The 15,560-nt window shown below is 42.8% G+C and overlaps 1 protein-coding gene across 5 annotated transcripts in view; it reads right to left on the bottom strand.

Annotated features, from left to right (window-relative positions):
• Positions 1 to 15,560, bottom strand: part of LOC118511718 (venom dipeptidyl peptidase 4) — a 102,391-nt gene that overhangs the window by 19,460 nt on the left and 67,371 nt on the right. For all 5 annotated transcript variants that reach the window (XM_036055144.1, XM_036055143.1, XM_036055145.1 and 2 more), the window contains 5 exons: positions 13,828 to 13,942; positions 13,579 to 13,673; positions 10,969 to 11,096; positions 9,358 to 9,569; positions 7,572 to 7,731 (listed from right to left, as the gene is read on the bottom strand). In XM_036055144.1, coding sequence (XP_035911037.1) covers positions 7,572 to 7,731; positions 9,358 to 9,569; positions 10,969 to 11,096; positions 13,579 to 13,673; positions 13,828 to 13,942 — 710 coding nt within the window. The remainder of the gene's footprint in view (positions 1 to 7,571; positions 7,732 to 9,357; positions 9,570 to 10,968; positions 11,097 to 13,578; positions 13,674 to 13,827; positions 13,943 to 15,560) is intronic.

Below are 15,560 nucleotides of genomic sequence, written 5' to 3'. Positions count from 1 at the left end.
ATCTCTATCAGTAGAAGTTTGTGTTTGGGCACTTCGGGAGGTGTGTCCTTAGAAATTTCCAATTCAAATAGAAATTTTCACGTATAAAGGATGATGCTGTCATTGTTACGGGCGCTTGCTGCTGAATATGCCAACGTACCCGGTAAAGTGCCTTTAAATTGGCAGGGTCGAAGAGTTTGATAAGCTGGCGAAAAGTACTCCGTCGGGGATTGAGTTGGTTGAAAGTTTCCTTCCAATCGGACGGTCTTTCCTATCGGTGATAGTTATAACACACGGGTAGGGTAGTGTACTGTTATCGACCGCAGGAGTAAGTAAACGGGGGTTTCCTTTTCGGTGGAGTATTATGAGGTAAGAAGGAAGCCTTCTCTTGACATTAAGCTCACAGGAGAACTATTAATCTCATTAATAATTAGATATAGCTGGGTCATTCGAGTGGAATCCAGGGAGGTGAATAGATTATTTAATACGGGTAATAGCTTGTGAGAGATCCGCTATTAGAGATGTGAGACGCAAAACACATGCCACGTATAATGAATCATCAATCCTTAAGAGCTTTCGCAAAGTTGGTTAAATAGCAGAGCCTCACTTTATAGATGAATGAATAAAAAACATATTTTAGATTACCTTCGCTCTGCTAATTTTCATTAAAATAATAGCAATTGGTGATTTCATTTAATACTGAAACGGATTGGAACGACGTACAGCGAACGATAAAGTTAATTAACAACTACCCAAACTCTCTCAAACTCACTGCCAAACACACACTGTCTGTCCAGCAGCAGCTTCTAGAAAAATAAACAGAACACACCGAATGCGACAAACAAATTTTCACCTTCGTTAACTTTCCATCACATTGCGCGCGTGTGACATTGCAGTCGGTCGGTGTGCATGGTCTCGATACCGGCACCCTTTTTGTGTACTGAAAGTTGTAACCTGACGATTATGTTTGTGCTGATCATTCTTCCGGAAATGAGCACGGTTAACAACAGGCCCCGGATACACACACACACACTGTACATAACATGCTGAGGGAGCACGAGTAGTGCGATAACGTAGCAGTGGCTGGTAATCGGGTCGGTTACCCTGCACTTTGAGGATAGGAAATTTGGGGGTGGGCTGGTATATGTGTTTGAAATGAAACAGTTACACTGTCAACATGTTTTAAATGTAGGATAAAGATGGAAAAAGAAGCAAAAAGCTAAAAAAAAACTGTTTAAAGCTATATACAAGGGGTTGGAACTTCAAGAGGCGACCCAGTGCATATTAAACCTCGCAGGACAGGGTTCAAATCTTTTTTAGACCTCCGGTACGCAGAACGCACTATCTAATTTGTGATAAAATAAGGTTTTAAGTAACACAACAGAGTCATTCCAAGACTTCCCTGAAGTTATAATATTTAAATGTGAATTTTCATTTAGGAAACAGTAGATGTCAATACATTCACAGTTGAACCATCTCCCAAATCTTTGCCAAAGTTTAATAAAATAATTTGACAACAAGTGGACAGATTTCTGAACTTGTAGTTGCTTAGGAAATATTAATCTAGTGCAATGTTTTCTATACACCATTAACCTATAATTATTGCAATACGGCCAGCATCTTAGACCATTCACCAACAATAGCCGATTAACACTTCTTAAAGGATCGTGTACACAATCGGCTGACTTCTATCGGAAGGCACATGATGCTCAACTTACATATTCACTTACATATCCTCGTACAGAGGAGAAGAAGATGCCTATTGAATATAAAATGATACACAGCACGTCTAATTGGAACTTGTGGGCTGTTGGCTATGTTTCTTAACCGATTCCTTTCACAATTCGCTTCGCCGGAGTTTTATCTTTCTTGACTTCTTCCTCGAAGGACATTCAATGGGAAAAGTTTGCTCCCGATAATTTGGTCCCTGATTAAAGACTAATGGCTAAGATACGCAGAAAAATTAAACACTTCAAAAATTGATGAAAAATGCTGAACAACTGACGGATATTAGAGGGCATCAATGACCTATATAGGTCTTAAGGAGTTTAAGTGAGATGGTTCGGCAGTCGAGGCGATAGCAGCACAAGTCTAGTCTTTCTCATACGCAGGACTTGACTGTCCAGTTACGAAGCCACAAATGGAGCGCTAAAGGGGGCCTTCTAAAGGAGTAAATTCCAAAGGAGATGAACAATATTAGAATTTAGCATTAAAAAAGTTTATTTGATCAAACATGATACAAACATCATCAAAACACCATCACAAATTGTGCTGCGAGAGATCAAACACAAATAGTAAATATCGCTTTGGTTTTCTTCATATTGACTGCACTTCCATTTAGCCGACATGTGACCACGTTACGGAGACATTAAGCGTTTTTGTATGTATTGTTTGGATGTTAGCAGCGCTTATCCTTCCGCTGCCACACAATTACCGATCCTCGCCATGGTGCCGATTTGTCAAACATAAATCGCACAGATCGTTACCAGAGCACATTCTGCGCATACTTCACCAATCCAGCAGCAGCAGCAGCCAAACATATTAAGCTTTTTTTCTGCCCGAAGCTTTTCCTCGCGCGTTTTTCTCTCCTACCCAACGATAGTCATTTTTCATTTGTGTTATTTATGGATTTCCATTCACAAGCATATTCTAAATAATTCACTCACATATGTCATTCTCGAGAGAGGTAACCAAGGGTTACATGGGTGGCAAAAAAAAAAACAACCCTGGATCAAATCGCTAAGGTGTGTGTGTGTGTGTGTGGACACTAGAAAGAACACTTCTCAGTTACAGCGAGGTAAAAGGGGAGATTTGTCGAGAGCGACTATGTCGATTTCCCGCCGGTGGGAAGCAACATGAAGCATTTGTTCAGTGTTGTTTTGGCAGAAAAAGGGCTTCCTGTGAGAAAAAAGGATAATACCCGTTCGACGCGGAAAGAGCAGCGTAGTTTTTGTATTGAAATTCCTTCGCTTGCCCGTCTCGTTTCCTGTTCGGGAATGTGGCTGATGATGGGTCGTTTTTCTTGTACCTTCTTATCAGGATGCCGACCCTGTTTCAAGTTTGTGTTGTAAGCAACCGTGTCCATTTGAGGAAAGAAAAAACTACGCGTAAAATAATATGGCTCAACCTTACTGGTGTGTTCCGTCCCGGTTGCGTCTTCCTTACAAAGATTACTGTTCACCCATCATTCAGCAGCACCATCACCGAATCTGATTGAGGAATGCAAATAGCAAGTGGAAGGAAGAAAAGTAATATCAAGCCAGAAGCGTGTGCTTTTTTCCCGTGCAAAAGGGGCGTCGACAGGAATCGTATGCGTATTGTTTGGGGTTTTAAGGGGGCAAAAGGTACAGCTGAACGTTTTCCTTCCAACGGTTTCCTTGTTCAACAAATTGTAGTGAGTTGTATCAAATAAACGCTAAATTGAGGACCATAGTCATTTGAGGTCTCATTGTTTTCTTTATTATTTCCCATGCTAGACCACCGGAGTAGAACGTAGATAATAAAATTAAATTTAAGTAACGGTATTTTTTGTGTGCGGTAGTATTAGGATGTGCATAGCGGAAGTCATCAAGCGAAATTGGAATTATTGTAATGAAAAGGCCTACATGAAGATGAGTTACAGCGCAGCTGGTTCTTTCGTACGTGAAGTCTCAATATAATTTCATTACGGTGCTCATCGAAAGTCATTGCTCTTAAAATATACTTAAGATATGATTCTGGAATGATTTCTTCCACCGTGTCTTTTCTGGCACTAGAATCTTGAGAGATCAGGCCTGTCAGTTCCTGCTTTCTTGATTTGATTTTTACCAGCAGTAGGACAGTCAGTTTTGCTTCTGGTCCGGATGGAATTCTATTCCAGAGCCTGTGATGTGATTTAGTGGCACCGCAATCACTTAGCCACCGAATCGTTCGCTTAGCTCTCGGTTCAATTTTAATCGTTTTCTCTAAAAGAATCATTTTGTGGAAGACTTTAAACCTGATTCTAAAGGAATTATGTCGATCTTATCTACTTTTATGACTGTGCAAACCAACGAGTCCAAAATTTATTAAAATCAGGTTTTCCAGAATCATAAGTATTAACTATTATTGAAACAAAAAGGCAAAAAACGATCGGGATCAAGGGTGGCATGAAAGCCCTTAAATAACGAAAAACAGCTGCTAAAATAGTGTAAAACCGTACAGCACAGATTACACAATCGATCCTTCCAGTTACAACGCACCAAACATCCATCCTTTGTTCATCAAAATAAATGAAACAACCTTCAAGCGGTTCAGTATTTGTCTGCATCTCGTACACACAAAAAAATGAATCTCCGGTGCGCAAAGTCCACCAACAGGCGAAACAGGAAATCATAAGCAGCGCAAACGACGTCATTTAGGACTTCTGTTTTATCCTTTAATGGCATCGTTTGGCGCCTGAAAGGATGATGTGCAACGCAACGATCTGCCTGCTGCAGCAGCAGCGGCAGCGGCAGAATCAATTGTGATCCTTGATGGTCCCGGAGTCATCGTTGCGCCAAACCGAAGACTGAAGAAAAAGTTGAAAAGACTGCTTCTACCTAGCCTTTTTTCTTTCGTTGTAGCTGATGCTGCTTAGTTGATCGTTTTAGGAGCCGGTATCCGGGATCCAGAATGGCACAGATAGGTGGCAAGGATAAGTGTGGAAGACGCGTTAGGCTATCAATCCGCACGCTGCGTTACAATGTGATTGTGTGTGTGTGTGTGTGTTGGGCGTATCCTTGTGCAAAAAGGAGAGGCGTTCACCTTAAGGGCTCGGTGTTTTTTTTCCTTCGCTGGTCGTATGCAAAGTTGCGCTCAGGAACATTGGGTAGTGTTGGATGGTGCTAGTAAGTAAACATGCGGAGCGATGGCGAACGAAAGTAACACGGTCGCTCATCAGAAGGATAAGGTATTCAACAAAAAGGTGACGTCCTTGTGGGTGGTTGAATGTGTTGAAAAATGGTATGTCCTTCAGTGCTTATGCTTTTTATGCTGCTTCCCACGCGTCTAACACAGTAAGTACCGCTTTAAGACGAGCTTCACTGATGAAAAGCTTTCACACGTAAATGAGTGAGGGGACGCAGTAGAGAGAGAGAGTGTGGGGCGATGAAAACGTTACACAAATGGCTCGGGATGCCAAGGCATGGTGGCTCCGGATTTTGTACCGGATGACGGGCGGATGCAAGCATCAAAGGATGTACTACGGGAAGGAATCTGTCTGTCGCTGTGTCCGGAAGAGGTACGTTGTTTTCGGTGGAACGGGCTGAAACACGGCACAATACACCAGCGAATGTGCCCAAGGTCAGGGTATGCGTGAGTGGGTAATGGAATCATCCGTTTGGGTACCGTTTGACAGAGAGGCACACAAAGCAATATGCTCCATATCCTTTAGATTTTTGGGGGAAGAAAAAACAAGATCACCAGAAAAAATTTTAGCAATGGAACAGATTTTTTTTTCGTTCTCTCCTATCTTATCGTTTCAATGGGAAAAGAAATTGAAAAACCATGAATGATCTTGCACCAAGCATGGGTTGTGCATTTTGGAGAGCTTTTTCGTCAAATTCGCAGGATTAAAGATCAAACCAGCTCAAGAGCACAACATTTTGAAAAAGAATCTCAAATCGCAAAGAACGCAACGGAAGGGCTTGAAGTGGCTGGCACAAAAATACAAAAGGAACAGATAATGGTGAAGAAAGCAGTGTCGTTGTTAGAACGTGGGTTTGGCCTTGCCCCTTTATTAGCCGGCAATCGATGTAACAATGGGCGAAATGGTTGTGACGATGGCAATGAAGATAGTGGCGTAATGTTTGGCGTAATTGAAATCGAAACGGGGTCCGGAAGAGGTAACGATCGCTTTGTTATCGGTATCGATCTCGCTGGCAGAGTCATCTTCTGCAATGAGAGTTTCGAGAGTTGGCAAAAGGGGTAATGGATATGGGTTTTTTTGTTGTTGCCAATCATTGTCAATTGTAAGGGATGTTATTGGAACGTTGGCAGGTTGTCTTGCGCGATATGAAATGAAACTTTCCATCAAGTTGACGGTTCCAAATAGCATTATCTGCTGATTGTTGTTTGAACCTTCTAGAAGACAGTTTTATTTAATAAATCCGTTGTCCATTTCGGTTGCTGTGTGTTCTTTCGAGTAAGAGATAAATAGGGACAGGAATGCAAATCACATGTCACCAAATATATTAAATTCCTTGGCCAACGTTTGTTGTCAACAGTAATCCAGCGGACGCAATGTGGATGATGGAATTTCGAAAGCATGAACATAATTCTGGTGGATTTTGTTGTGATGGATACATTCTGGTGGAACGCATGCATTAAAAAAGAGGACTGATTTAAATCATTTTTCGAGGGTAGATTGAACAAGATGGCCGCTGTTATACAAAACATGTCGTCCATGTTTGACAATAGGCTGTCAGGGTAACAATAACTCAGAGTGAGCAGAGGACGCTTGTCTGGGTCTGGAACCGGACGAGGATCAAAGAGATTCTATACTGATCTTCACAGCAACCAAAGGATGGAAAATCACAGGCCCGGTGGAGTAGCAATTGTACTTGAAGGTTCAAAAGAACAGCAGGCTATTCTTCACCTTGGTAGAATGACTTACCAGGTCCAGCCGGCCATTAGACTTATCGTTAACACGCAGGTTAGTTAGTTAGTCTTTGCTACGTGGGCAGGGTTAAGATGAGATTCGATTTTCGGTCCTGCTGCGATTGCGAGAATGATGCAAAAGCGAATGCATGGAGCTTTTTTCCGAGTAAGTATATTCCTTTAATTTACACGTAATGCAAAAAATGCTGTTGAAACTTTACGTTCCGCGGTACAAGGAATTTTTACTTCAAATTATTATAAGAAGCCATGAATAGTAAAAAAAAGCTCAACTACAGCGTCACGTAATAAGAATCGTACTGTAATTGAAAACAAAATAACCATTTATCAGCTGCCCAATCGTATCGGAAAGGGAGTCGATAATTATGACACATGTATCACGCACAAGAACATCTTGAACGAGTTGATAATGTTTGGAATGATTTAAGTAGCAGAACATGCCCGAAAAGCCACTGGCAAGCGCCAAAACTCATCACGTCCCGTGTTTCTCCTTTACCCTTAACCGATGGTTCAATAGATGCGCTCTCGAAGACACACACGTGACTTTAATGCTAATGTTGCAGTTAGCACCCGAAAGAACCTCGAAAAAGTTTTATCGATTGCTCAATGGCGATAGATGCTAAATGGCGGGCTAGCGATGGCACGATCGGCACGAAGTATTATAAATATTGACCACTGGAAGTTTTCTCTAGTCAGTCCGGGTACGCAGGAAAACGCTTCCCTTGACTAACGAATTCCTTCGCCCAACATTACAAAACCCGAACCGCAATTAATAGGGAAAGCTTTTCCTGTGCATTACTCCGCTTCACCACCACTGCCAGCTATCGGCAGGCAACACAAATGGCTTATCCTTTGCGGGTAATTTATATTCTCTTTCATCGTCTTGGCGTGGTTGATTCTCTCACATTCGCTTTATCTTTTAGGTGTGGAGCAGGCAAAAAAAACGAGGGAAAATTCTGTTTCTGGCAAACACTTACCGTAGGGAGCGGATCTGGGGGTAGAGATTGATGTCACCGTTGGCCGTGCCGTACCAGGCAAACTGTTGCTCCTGCACGAGCGTATCGTTGAAGGTGGTGTACAGCATCAGGTGGCCATCGGTCGACAGCCAGATTGCTTTGTTGGTGTGCAGGATTTCCTCTGCGTCGATAAAAGGGCGAAAGCAAGCAGTAAGACGTTAGACCAGAATGGTAAGTTAATTAAAAATCACATAATTGCACCGGACCAGCGCCAGGATGTAGGTGCAGCGAATGGTACGTATAGAGCATAGAAGGTGGCTTGCAATAGGTGGTGTGGTGCATAAGATGCATTTAACCTTTTGGCCGGTTTTCATTACGATCAACTGTTGGCACGTGGAAATCGTTGCTATAGATAGCAGGAGCCGGACGGTGTTGTTAACACTGTCTGTACTGTTACTTTGTTTTAACTTTTGTCTGAAAATGATGTTGAAGTCAAACAGGGGAATAAATACTGAACACATCTTTTTAGTATTTTCACAAAATCTCTAGAAACATAATTTAACAACAACTTAAACGAATGCAAAAAATGTGTTTATCAGGTTATTTAAAATAATTTCATGTGACGAAAGACGACCTTTATGGAAGTAAGTTTAATTTTGTATTATACTTGGAACCTTTTTGGCTCTATGTGATGTATTTTCTCTATTGGGGCGGTCCGGTGGCCGCTGCGATAACGGCGCCGGTCTTCATACGACATGTCCGGGGTTCAAATCCCATCCAGACCGCTTCCCCGTACGTAAGGCTGACTACTTTACTACGGGTAAAATTAAGTCACAAAAAGCCACAAATGGCAGGCCGACACTTCTCGAGGTTGTAGTGCCAAGGAAGAAGAAAAAGATGTATTTTCTAGGGCATACACATGCTTATGTATTTTTTTTCAGATGCAAAGCTGATAAAATGTGTGTAAAAATCCGAAATTCTAATGAAAAAAAAACTTCAACCCAGCACATGCTAACGCCATGCCAATGAATCATCAACAAAGACTTTCCCACAACTTCTACAGCCAGAGAGGTACGTCACATGGTAGCAGAACGTGTACAGGAACTACAAAGGCCAGTTTGACCAAAGTAATCACTTTCTTTGTTTAAAAAGGAACAAAAGATTATCTTATTCTACAAGAAAAGCTTTTCAGTATTGCCGGTGTCTCTCAATACCTGTAGAGATCGATTAGCATACCCTCTGGCCTGTTCAAGTTTAAGTTTCAGGCGAAGCATCGGACCTCCGTTTCTCGTGTAGTATAATTCTGCCACATTACACCAACACACCCTTTTACATGAAAATATTGTGTGTAGCCGTCATTTGCTTTTACAAAGTTTACTTTTGAAACTGTATTGTCTAACTTTTTATCTAGGTTTTTCAAATTAGCTACCCAAGTATAGATATGTACCGCATTGATTTTAATAGTTTTCTCTTATTTTTCTATGGTATTCATTTTTTATTGGAGTTCAGATCAGTCAATTCAGACAATTAAAATTTAAGAAAGGTACATTTAGAACTATAGGAAAAAAACCAAATTACGAAGAACCAAAGAAACTCAAAATATGATTTGAAATTAATTGATTATTATCATCTGTAAGATGTGTTCTGTATTTATTCGTAGTTTTTTATTACACAACTGTTAATTTATTTCATACTTAAAACCAAGCGTTCGATGTTTGGGGCTATTGTATTGCATTGTAAAATATAACTATTTCTGCCTGCTTTCACTTTTTCGCTGCTGGGACGGGATGGCAAAATTTCCACTCACCTTCATACAACCAATCGGGCACACCATTGTATACGATGCCCGGTATGGCGGTTTTCGTCAGCCGGTAGGCCTGCAGTGCTCGGGCCGATGGTCGGTAGTAGATATCGTACTCGAACACCAGCACGATGGCTTGTCCCTTGGGTGTGAACTCGGCGTGCAGCAGGTACGGCCACTCATCACTCTGCGAAGTGATCGTCAGCGGAATCGTTTCGCTGCAATGAAAACCATTTTAGACGGTTAGCCGTTAGCTGCGTGTGAGCTCGCGCGAGTCCGATGGTTAGCTGCCGAGCTGGTAATTGCATCGTAATTGACCTGCCATGCTATACACTTAGGGACACTAGGACACGCGCGCGCCGGTATCCTTTGATGTTGGTAATTTGGGGTTAGCTTGTGGTTTTGTACGGTACGGGCAGATTCCGTCGGGAATTGATTGGGTGTGGTGAAAATTTAAAGCTAGCTGGTAATGCAAAATAGCTCAAATTTGTCCGAGTGTGCGTTATAATGCATGCGGACTATTTAATTAAACGATTCCATTGTCTATAGTGTATTATCGTATCGTTTCATTCATTCCACCACTATATGCTTAATTTACGCTCAACATCATCAAAAGCGTTACTGTGGGATGAACCGAGGTGTTGTTGTCTGCCATAACTTCCACCATACGTGATGTTTACTGACTCAACCGAACTGCAATAAACCACCCGCTGGGCCAAATAAACAGTTCAAGCCTCGTAACACACACACTCACTGTGTTGCACCGCAAAGAATCAACCTCGGGTCACGGCTGAGGCGGCGGCCAACAGACACCCTGGTTGCTGTAGAAAAAAAACCAAACAACAAACCGATACTGGACAGCAACCGGACCGGGTACGGGAACGGGAACAAAAATCAATGAATTATTGTCCAATCAGTGAAGCAAACTGTTTCTCATCGGGTGCGCCAACCAGTGTCTGCGGATGTCACGTCACTTAAAGGCCACAAATTGATCCAACAGCGTGAAACAATTTTTATTTCTCTCGATTTTCCCCAAACCATGCCCAGAGAAAAAGGACAGCTCTCCCTACAGTGGCAGCTGTCAGTTGGGCTTCCGGTTTAATGGGCCATTAAAAGCACGTCATCACGAGTTTTCCGGTTGGGGCTTTGGTTCGGTATCCCTTTTTCGCGTCCAGCGGGTCAGCGTTAATTTTTCGCTCGTCCGAAACTGAGCGGCCATTAAAGCTCTTCCATTCTTAGGGGCGCAACAGAGGAACAGGGGTATGCTATGGTGGATATCAGATGTTTGGCAGTGTGTGTGAGTGTGAGTGTTAATATTATCGCTACCGTCGGTCGCTGATGGACGGAAGCTTTATGGGAAAGGAATCATTTTCCGGACAAATCAAATATCCGGTTCTGGTGCATCGAGACCCAAAAAAAATGGAGATTCCCCTGTTCGATCCTAAGTGGTCCTTAGTTTTTTCGGTAGAGTTTTTCTGTGCTATTGTCTATTAATATAGACAGGGAAACTAGCGTAAGGGAATGAACTTATTGGGTTCGTTTTACCGTCTCTTTTGTAGCATTTGACTGGGATGTTTAATTGCTGACCTTACACCGCAACAAGATCTCTTTCCTTACCTGGTAGTTATGTCGTACACGGAGTACTGCGCCAAGAACGAGTGTCGAAACAGCTTCTTGACGTTCTGTGCTAGCAATAAGTACCTCCGATCGGCCGAGATGGAGAACTTCACGGGAGCAAGTGTTTTCTGTGAAAAGAGAAGAAGAGGCAGGTTAGCAACGTGGCGCATTGCATTTTATTTAGTGATTCTCCAGTGCTTGGAAGTCTTCTGAGCTTTAATGCTAGGTCCTGACAATTTGACGCTAGAACGAGAATAGTGGTTGGCTTCAAGGTGGTATGATTTAAAAATGTTGTAAAGCTCTAATAGTCTGGACGATAATATAAAGTTACATTTTATAAGGTAACTCATTCCATAACAATACTATAACATATTGTGTGAATTTTCCTCAGGTGTTAAAACTGGTTAGCAAACTCCGGCAGCATTAGAATAGCACTAGACATTTCTGTTCCAACACGGATCTAATCTGGTTCAGCAACGATACTAGTGATCAAACGTTGGCATTTGATGTAATCAGAATCCATTGGTGATATGAATGCCAAAACGGCTTAACAATTATAGCGTCTGATAAGGATCGTTTACCCATTGAGGGTGACGAACCTTTAATGTACTATTGCTTTTGTTATTTAAATATTCTAAAGTTTTTCCCCTACCTTCGCTACATTGTTGCACAGCTGTGTTACTTCGAGGGCAACAATACCATCGGCGAAAAAAAAAATGCCGATGCTAATATTTCAAGCAAAAAAGAAGTTATTTTTGTAAGAGCAACTTTTCTCCTCAAGCACTTCATGATGCGTTGCACTTGCCAACCTTATCGGTGCGGTAAAGACACTGGAACTGGATGCAAACAGCTTGATTCAGGTTCATGCTCCTGAACCCACCACACCATCGCAGCCGGTGACGGTACTCGATCTTGAAGACTGAGCTTTTATCTTGCATGGAGTATTTTCATTTTTCATTCGGAAGCGATATAAACAATAAGGTTGTTGGTCTCGGCTCGTGTTTGGGGTTCAGCAGCGCCAGTGAAAAAAGTTTCGACGAGGCATAGTAAGCTCGTCCCGATAACACCGCTTGACTCACCTTAGCGTGAGGTGGAAGCAAGTAATTGGCAAACTTTTTGGGGTAAATGTACGCCGGTGTACATCATCGGTGGTGGTGGTAAAAAAAACCCGCTCTTCCATGATAGTGATTTCCTGCACCGTGCGTAGTGAAAAGTCGCCCCTTTACGGCTAGTTGACAGTTCCCTCGTTGGATTTTGGGGTAAGTTTGCACATAAAGCGTAAACTTTCACCACAGCCGCGCGTCAGATGGGCACGAGGATGGGCCGGGTCGCAAAAACCGCACCCACAGTCCCTGGAGAGGAGCAGTTCGTGCGTTCGTGCTACAGTTTTCAAGCTGGCAAAACGCCGACTTTTAACGCTGTGCTAAATATTTCGCTTGTGATCTTTATTACGCGTCAAGTTAGGCATTCAAGTTCGTACGGTTGTGCGGTGGTGTTGGTTGTTGTTTGGTTTTGTCGCTTCCTCCATTTGGCTGTCGTGCCTTGTGCCTGGCGTGTAGACCACCCTTGCAGACGAACGGGTTGAGCGAGCTGCACTTTGGAAAATTGGATTGAGATTTCAACCCCGGGAGTTTGGGCTGTTAACTGGGCAGCTGTATACATTCAACCCATCAGGCACAGGCCAAGTGTGTCGAGGGTGTCGATGAATAAATGGATACGCATGCCGAGGGCATGGTAGGGAAATGATCATCCACACGATAAGATGCTTCCGTGCCCCGCTGAGACTCATCGAAAACAACATCGCGAGCACAACTCTTGAGTCTCTTTCCGTAGGCAGCGCTTTCATTAATCCATTTCATCCTTTTCGACAAACTCTGTCCTTGGTTTGTTTTGTTGGTTCTACCCGTCACCTTGAAGATGATGTTGTCCAAATTTGTCCCTTTAAAGTGATGTAATTAAATTAAGCCTTCTTTCGCTGCGTTACGCCGGTCTGACAGTGATGCGGACGAGGATGATGATCGTGACGTGGTTGGGAGGGTGAGAAAGCAGACGGATTTGTGGCTTGTTTATCACAAGCACACCGTTGCTACAGGTCCCGGTTTTCCAGGCATATTTTACCCGACGAGGGGCACGATTAATTACATCGCCTCCCACTAGCCAAACAATCCACGGTGTCACTGGAAGCTGGTGATGAATTTTTGTGTGGTGCTCTAGCCTTTGCCACACTGAACCACAAAATGGCCACACGAGGCTCGTTTTGAGGCGCAGAAAGAAAAGAATGGCAATTTTCCAATCTACCAGCGGCAAATCAGATTTTAGATGATAAAATTAGGAGGCTGACATCGTCCGTGAACAATCCTATACCAGATGGGAGCGTTCCTCGAACTGAGCGGATTCGATTGAAATTTCATCTCAAGGAGATTAATGGGATGTTGTTAACACAAGGAAATGGAGTTTACGATTTCTTATCTGAGTAGTTCAATTGAATAGAAAAGTGTTATATCAATAACACTATATATTCAACTGTATTTTTTTATATTTTTCCAGTTAGCTTAAAGATGTTCAACAGAAAGCACCGCTTCATAGCTTCAAACCACTGCTCGAACTTACCATTGTCGTGTTAGACATCAGGACCCGTTCCGAGAGATTATTCATGTTGAGCAAACTTATTTCCCCCCAGTGGTTTTGGTAGAGGAATTCATCGGCTATCATCGGGAATCATTGGTTGGCCAGCACAATGACGATGATGATGATGATGATGATGGTGGTAGACAAGCAGCGATTCAGCATCCCGGGAAAGGAGAACCGTTAAGCAGATTAGGAAGAGATCGTAGAAAATTGAAGCCCTAAACAACTTACGTCCAATCCAGCTGCCGTTCAGTTTCTTCGGTGCGTACTCGCCATCTATGATGTCCTGCAATCGTATCCGTTGGCCCTTCACACGTGGACCCTCGTCCGGGGGTGTCAGCAGTACCTGTCGAGAAGGATGAGAAGTGGTGAGGGAAAGTCGTGTCAGTGAGAAGCATACATCGAACCCTTCTGAGGTTATGGGCTAGAGCGTTGTAAACTGTGGTAACTTATACACACACACATACGTAAACTGGCCGTCGTTGACATCCTGGGCGTCAACTGATATTTGACCTTGCGGGTTGGTTTTGAGTGATAGAGAGTGCAATAGAAAACGAAGCTAAGTAGCTTTGGTAAGGAAGGCTTTCTGAACTATTCGGAGCATTTGATGTGCGGTGAGCGAGTAGGGTACGGCATTAAATGAGCTGTTTGGGCAGAAAGCCAATCTGGAGGTGGTACTGGAGCCGTGAACTTAAAACTAGAGATTCAAGAATAGTAAGAAGAACTGGCTAATACAGCTACACAGTGGCAAGGAACATGTCCTTTGAAGAGGGTAAGAAGCTATTCTTAAGGCTTAATTTAATCGTCGTGAACGAAAGAGCTAACGCAATTGTTTCGCTCATCTAACTTAGCGTGCTTAATGCACTTTAGGAGAATAATGAGTTAGTTCACTGCCGAACGAATCAGTCTGATGAGCGGTGTGTCAAAATATTTATTGTTTAAGCATGACAACTCTTGTTTTATAACCAAAGAAACACTGTTAGTTGGGAACTTTCACAATTGTTCATTATATTGCATCCTCTCGCTGTTTATTGAAGAGCCGATTTGAAGTCGATTTGAAGGCTCGAAATGCACTGCGGACAGTTGAGATGCTTCATGGTGGTGCTTCATGCTTCATCACTCTCTAGCGCTGAAATAACTCGTGAGGCCGCATTGAATGTAAAATCTGTGTTTTCAACAGAATGGTCGTATTTGTTACCGCTTCTTTCAGGCGGCTAGCATTCATCACAAACATTACGCTAGTTTGACATCCACAGCACGACGCATCCAATTCCGTGCTTTAATATGTTTTCATTTGCATTTCTTAAAAGTAATTAAAACTCTTTTAATTACCGTACCTCTAGTAAGATTGCTAGTGCCACACGGACACTCAACAAATCCATGCTACGATTTACGCTCGGTAGCAAATGTTTAATTGAAAAAGGAATCAAAATGTAGGTCGGTGCAGTCCAAGTTAGTGCCAGGTGGTACGAGGAAAAGCCAGTTCCAGTGTCGAAGAAAAACCACCTCCGTTTGCACTGGACAGAGCGTGATTCCGTGGCGAGAGAACAAATGCAAATGCAAATGATATTCGGCAGAAGGTCATTCTGTCACACGGACAGAAGGCAGTTGTGGTTATGCGGGGCTGCAAAACGGGACTTTAAGAATGGGGTTTTTTATGCTTAGCGATACTTGTCTGCTTTCAGACTTTCAGTCGGGGTTGGTTTGTTGAAACACGTGGGGTCATATACTTGTTTATGGCTTGCAATAGACTTATTGAAACCACATGACTGGATTGACAGTCTTCAATATGAAGGAATGGCCCGGGATAGGAAGAGATTCGATTCCCGATGCTGTCGTGTTAAGGCCGGCACTGCTACCGGCAAACGCAGTAATCAAAACGGGCCGGTGTTGCAAATCGCTAGTCATATCCAATAAACACGGTTCATAGCTGCAGTACATTATGAGGCATTGCTATGTCTGGC

This window comes from Anopheles stephensi, chromosome 3 (genome assembly GCF_013141755.1).
Source record: "Anopheles stephensi strain Indian chromosome 3, UCI_ANSTEP_V1.0, whole genome shotgun sequence".
NCBI classification, from domain to species: Eukaryota; Metazoa; Arthropoda; class Insecta; order Diptera; family Culicidae; genus Anopheles; species Anopheles stephensi.
The sequence above is the reverse complement of the archived record's forward strand: the minus strand, read 5'-3'. Positions and strand labels throughout refer to the sequence as shown.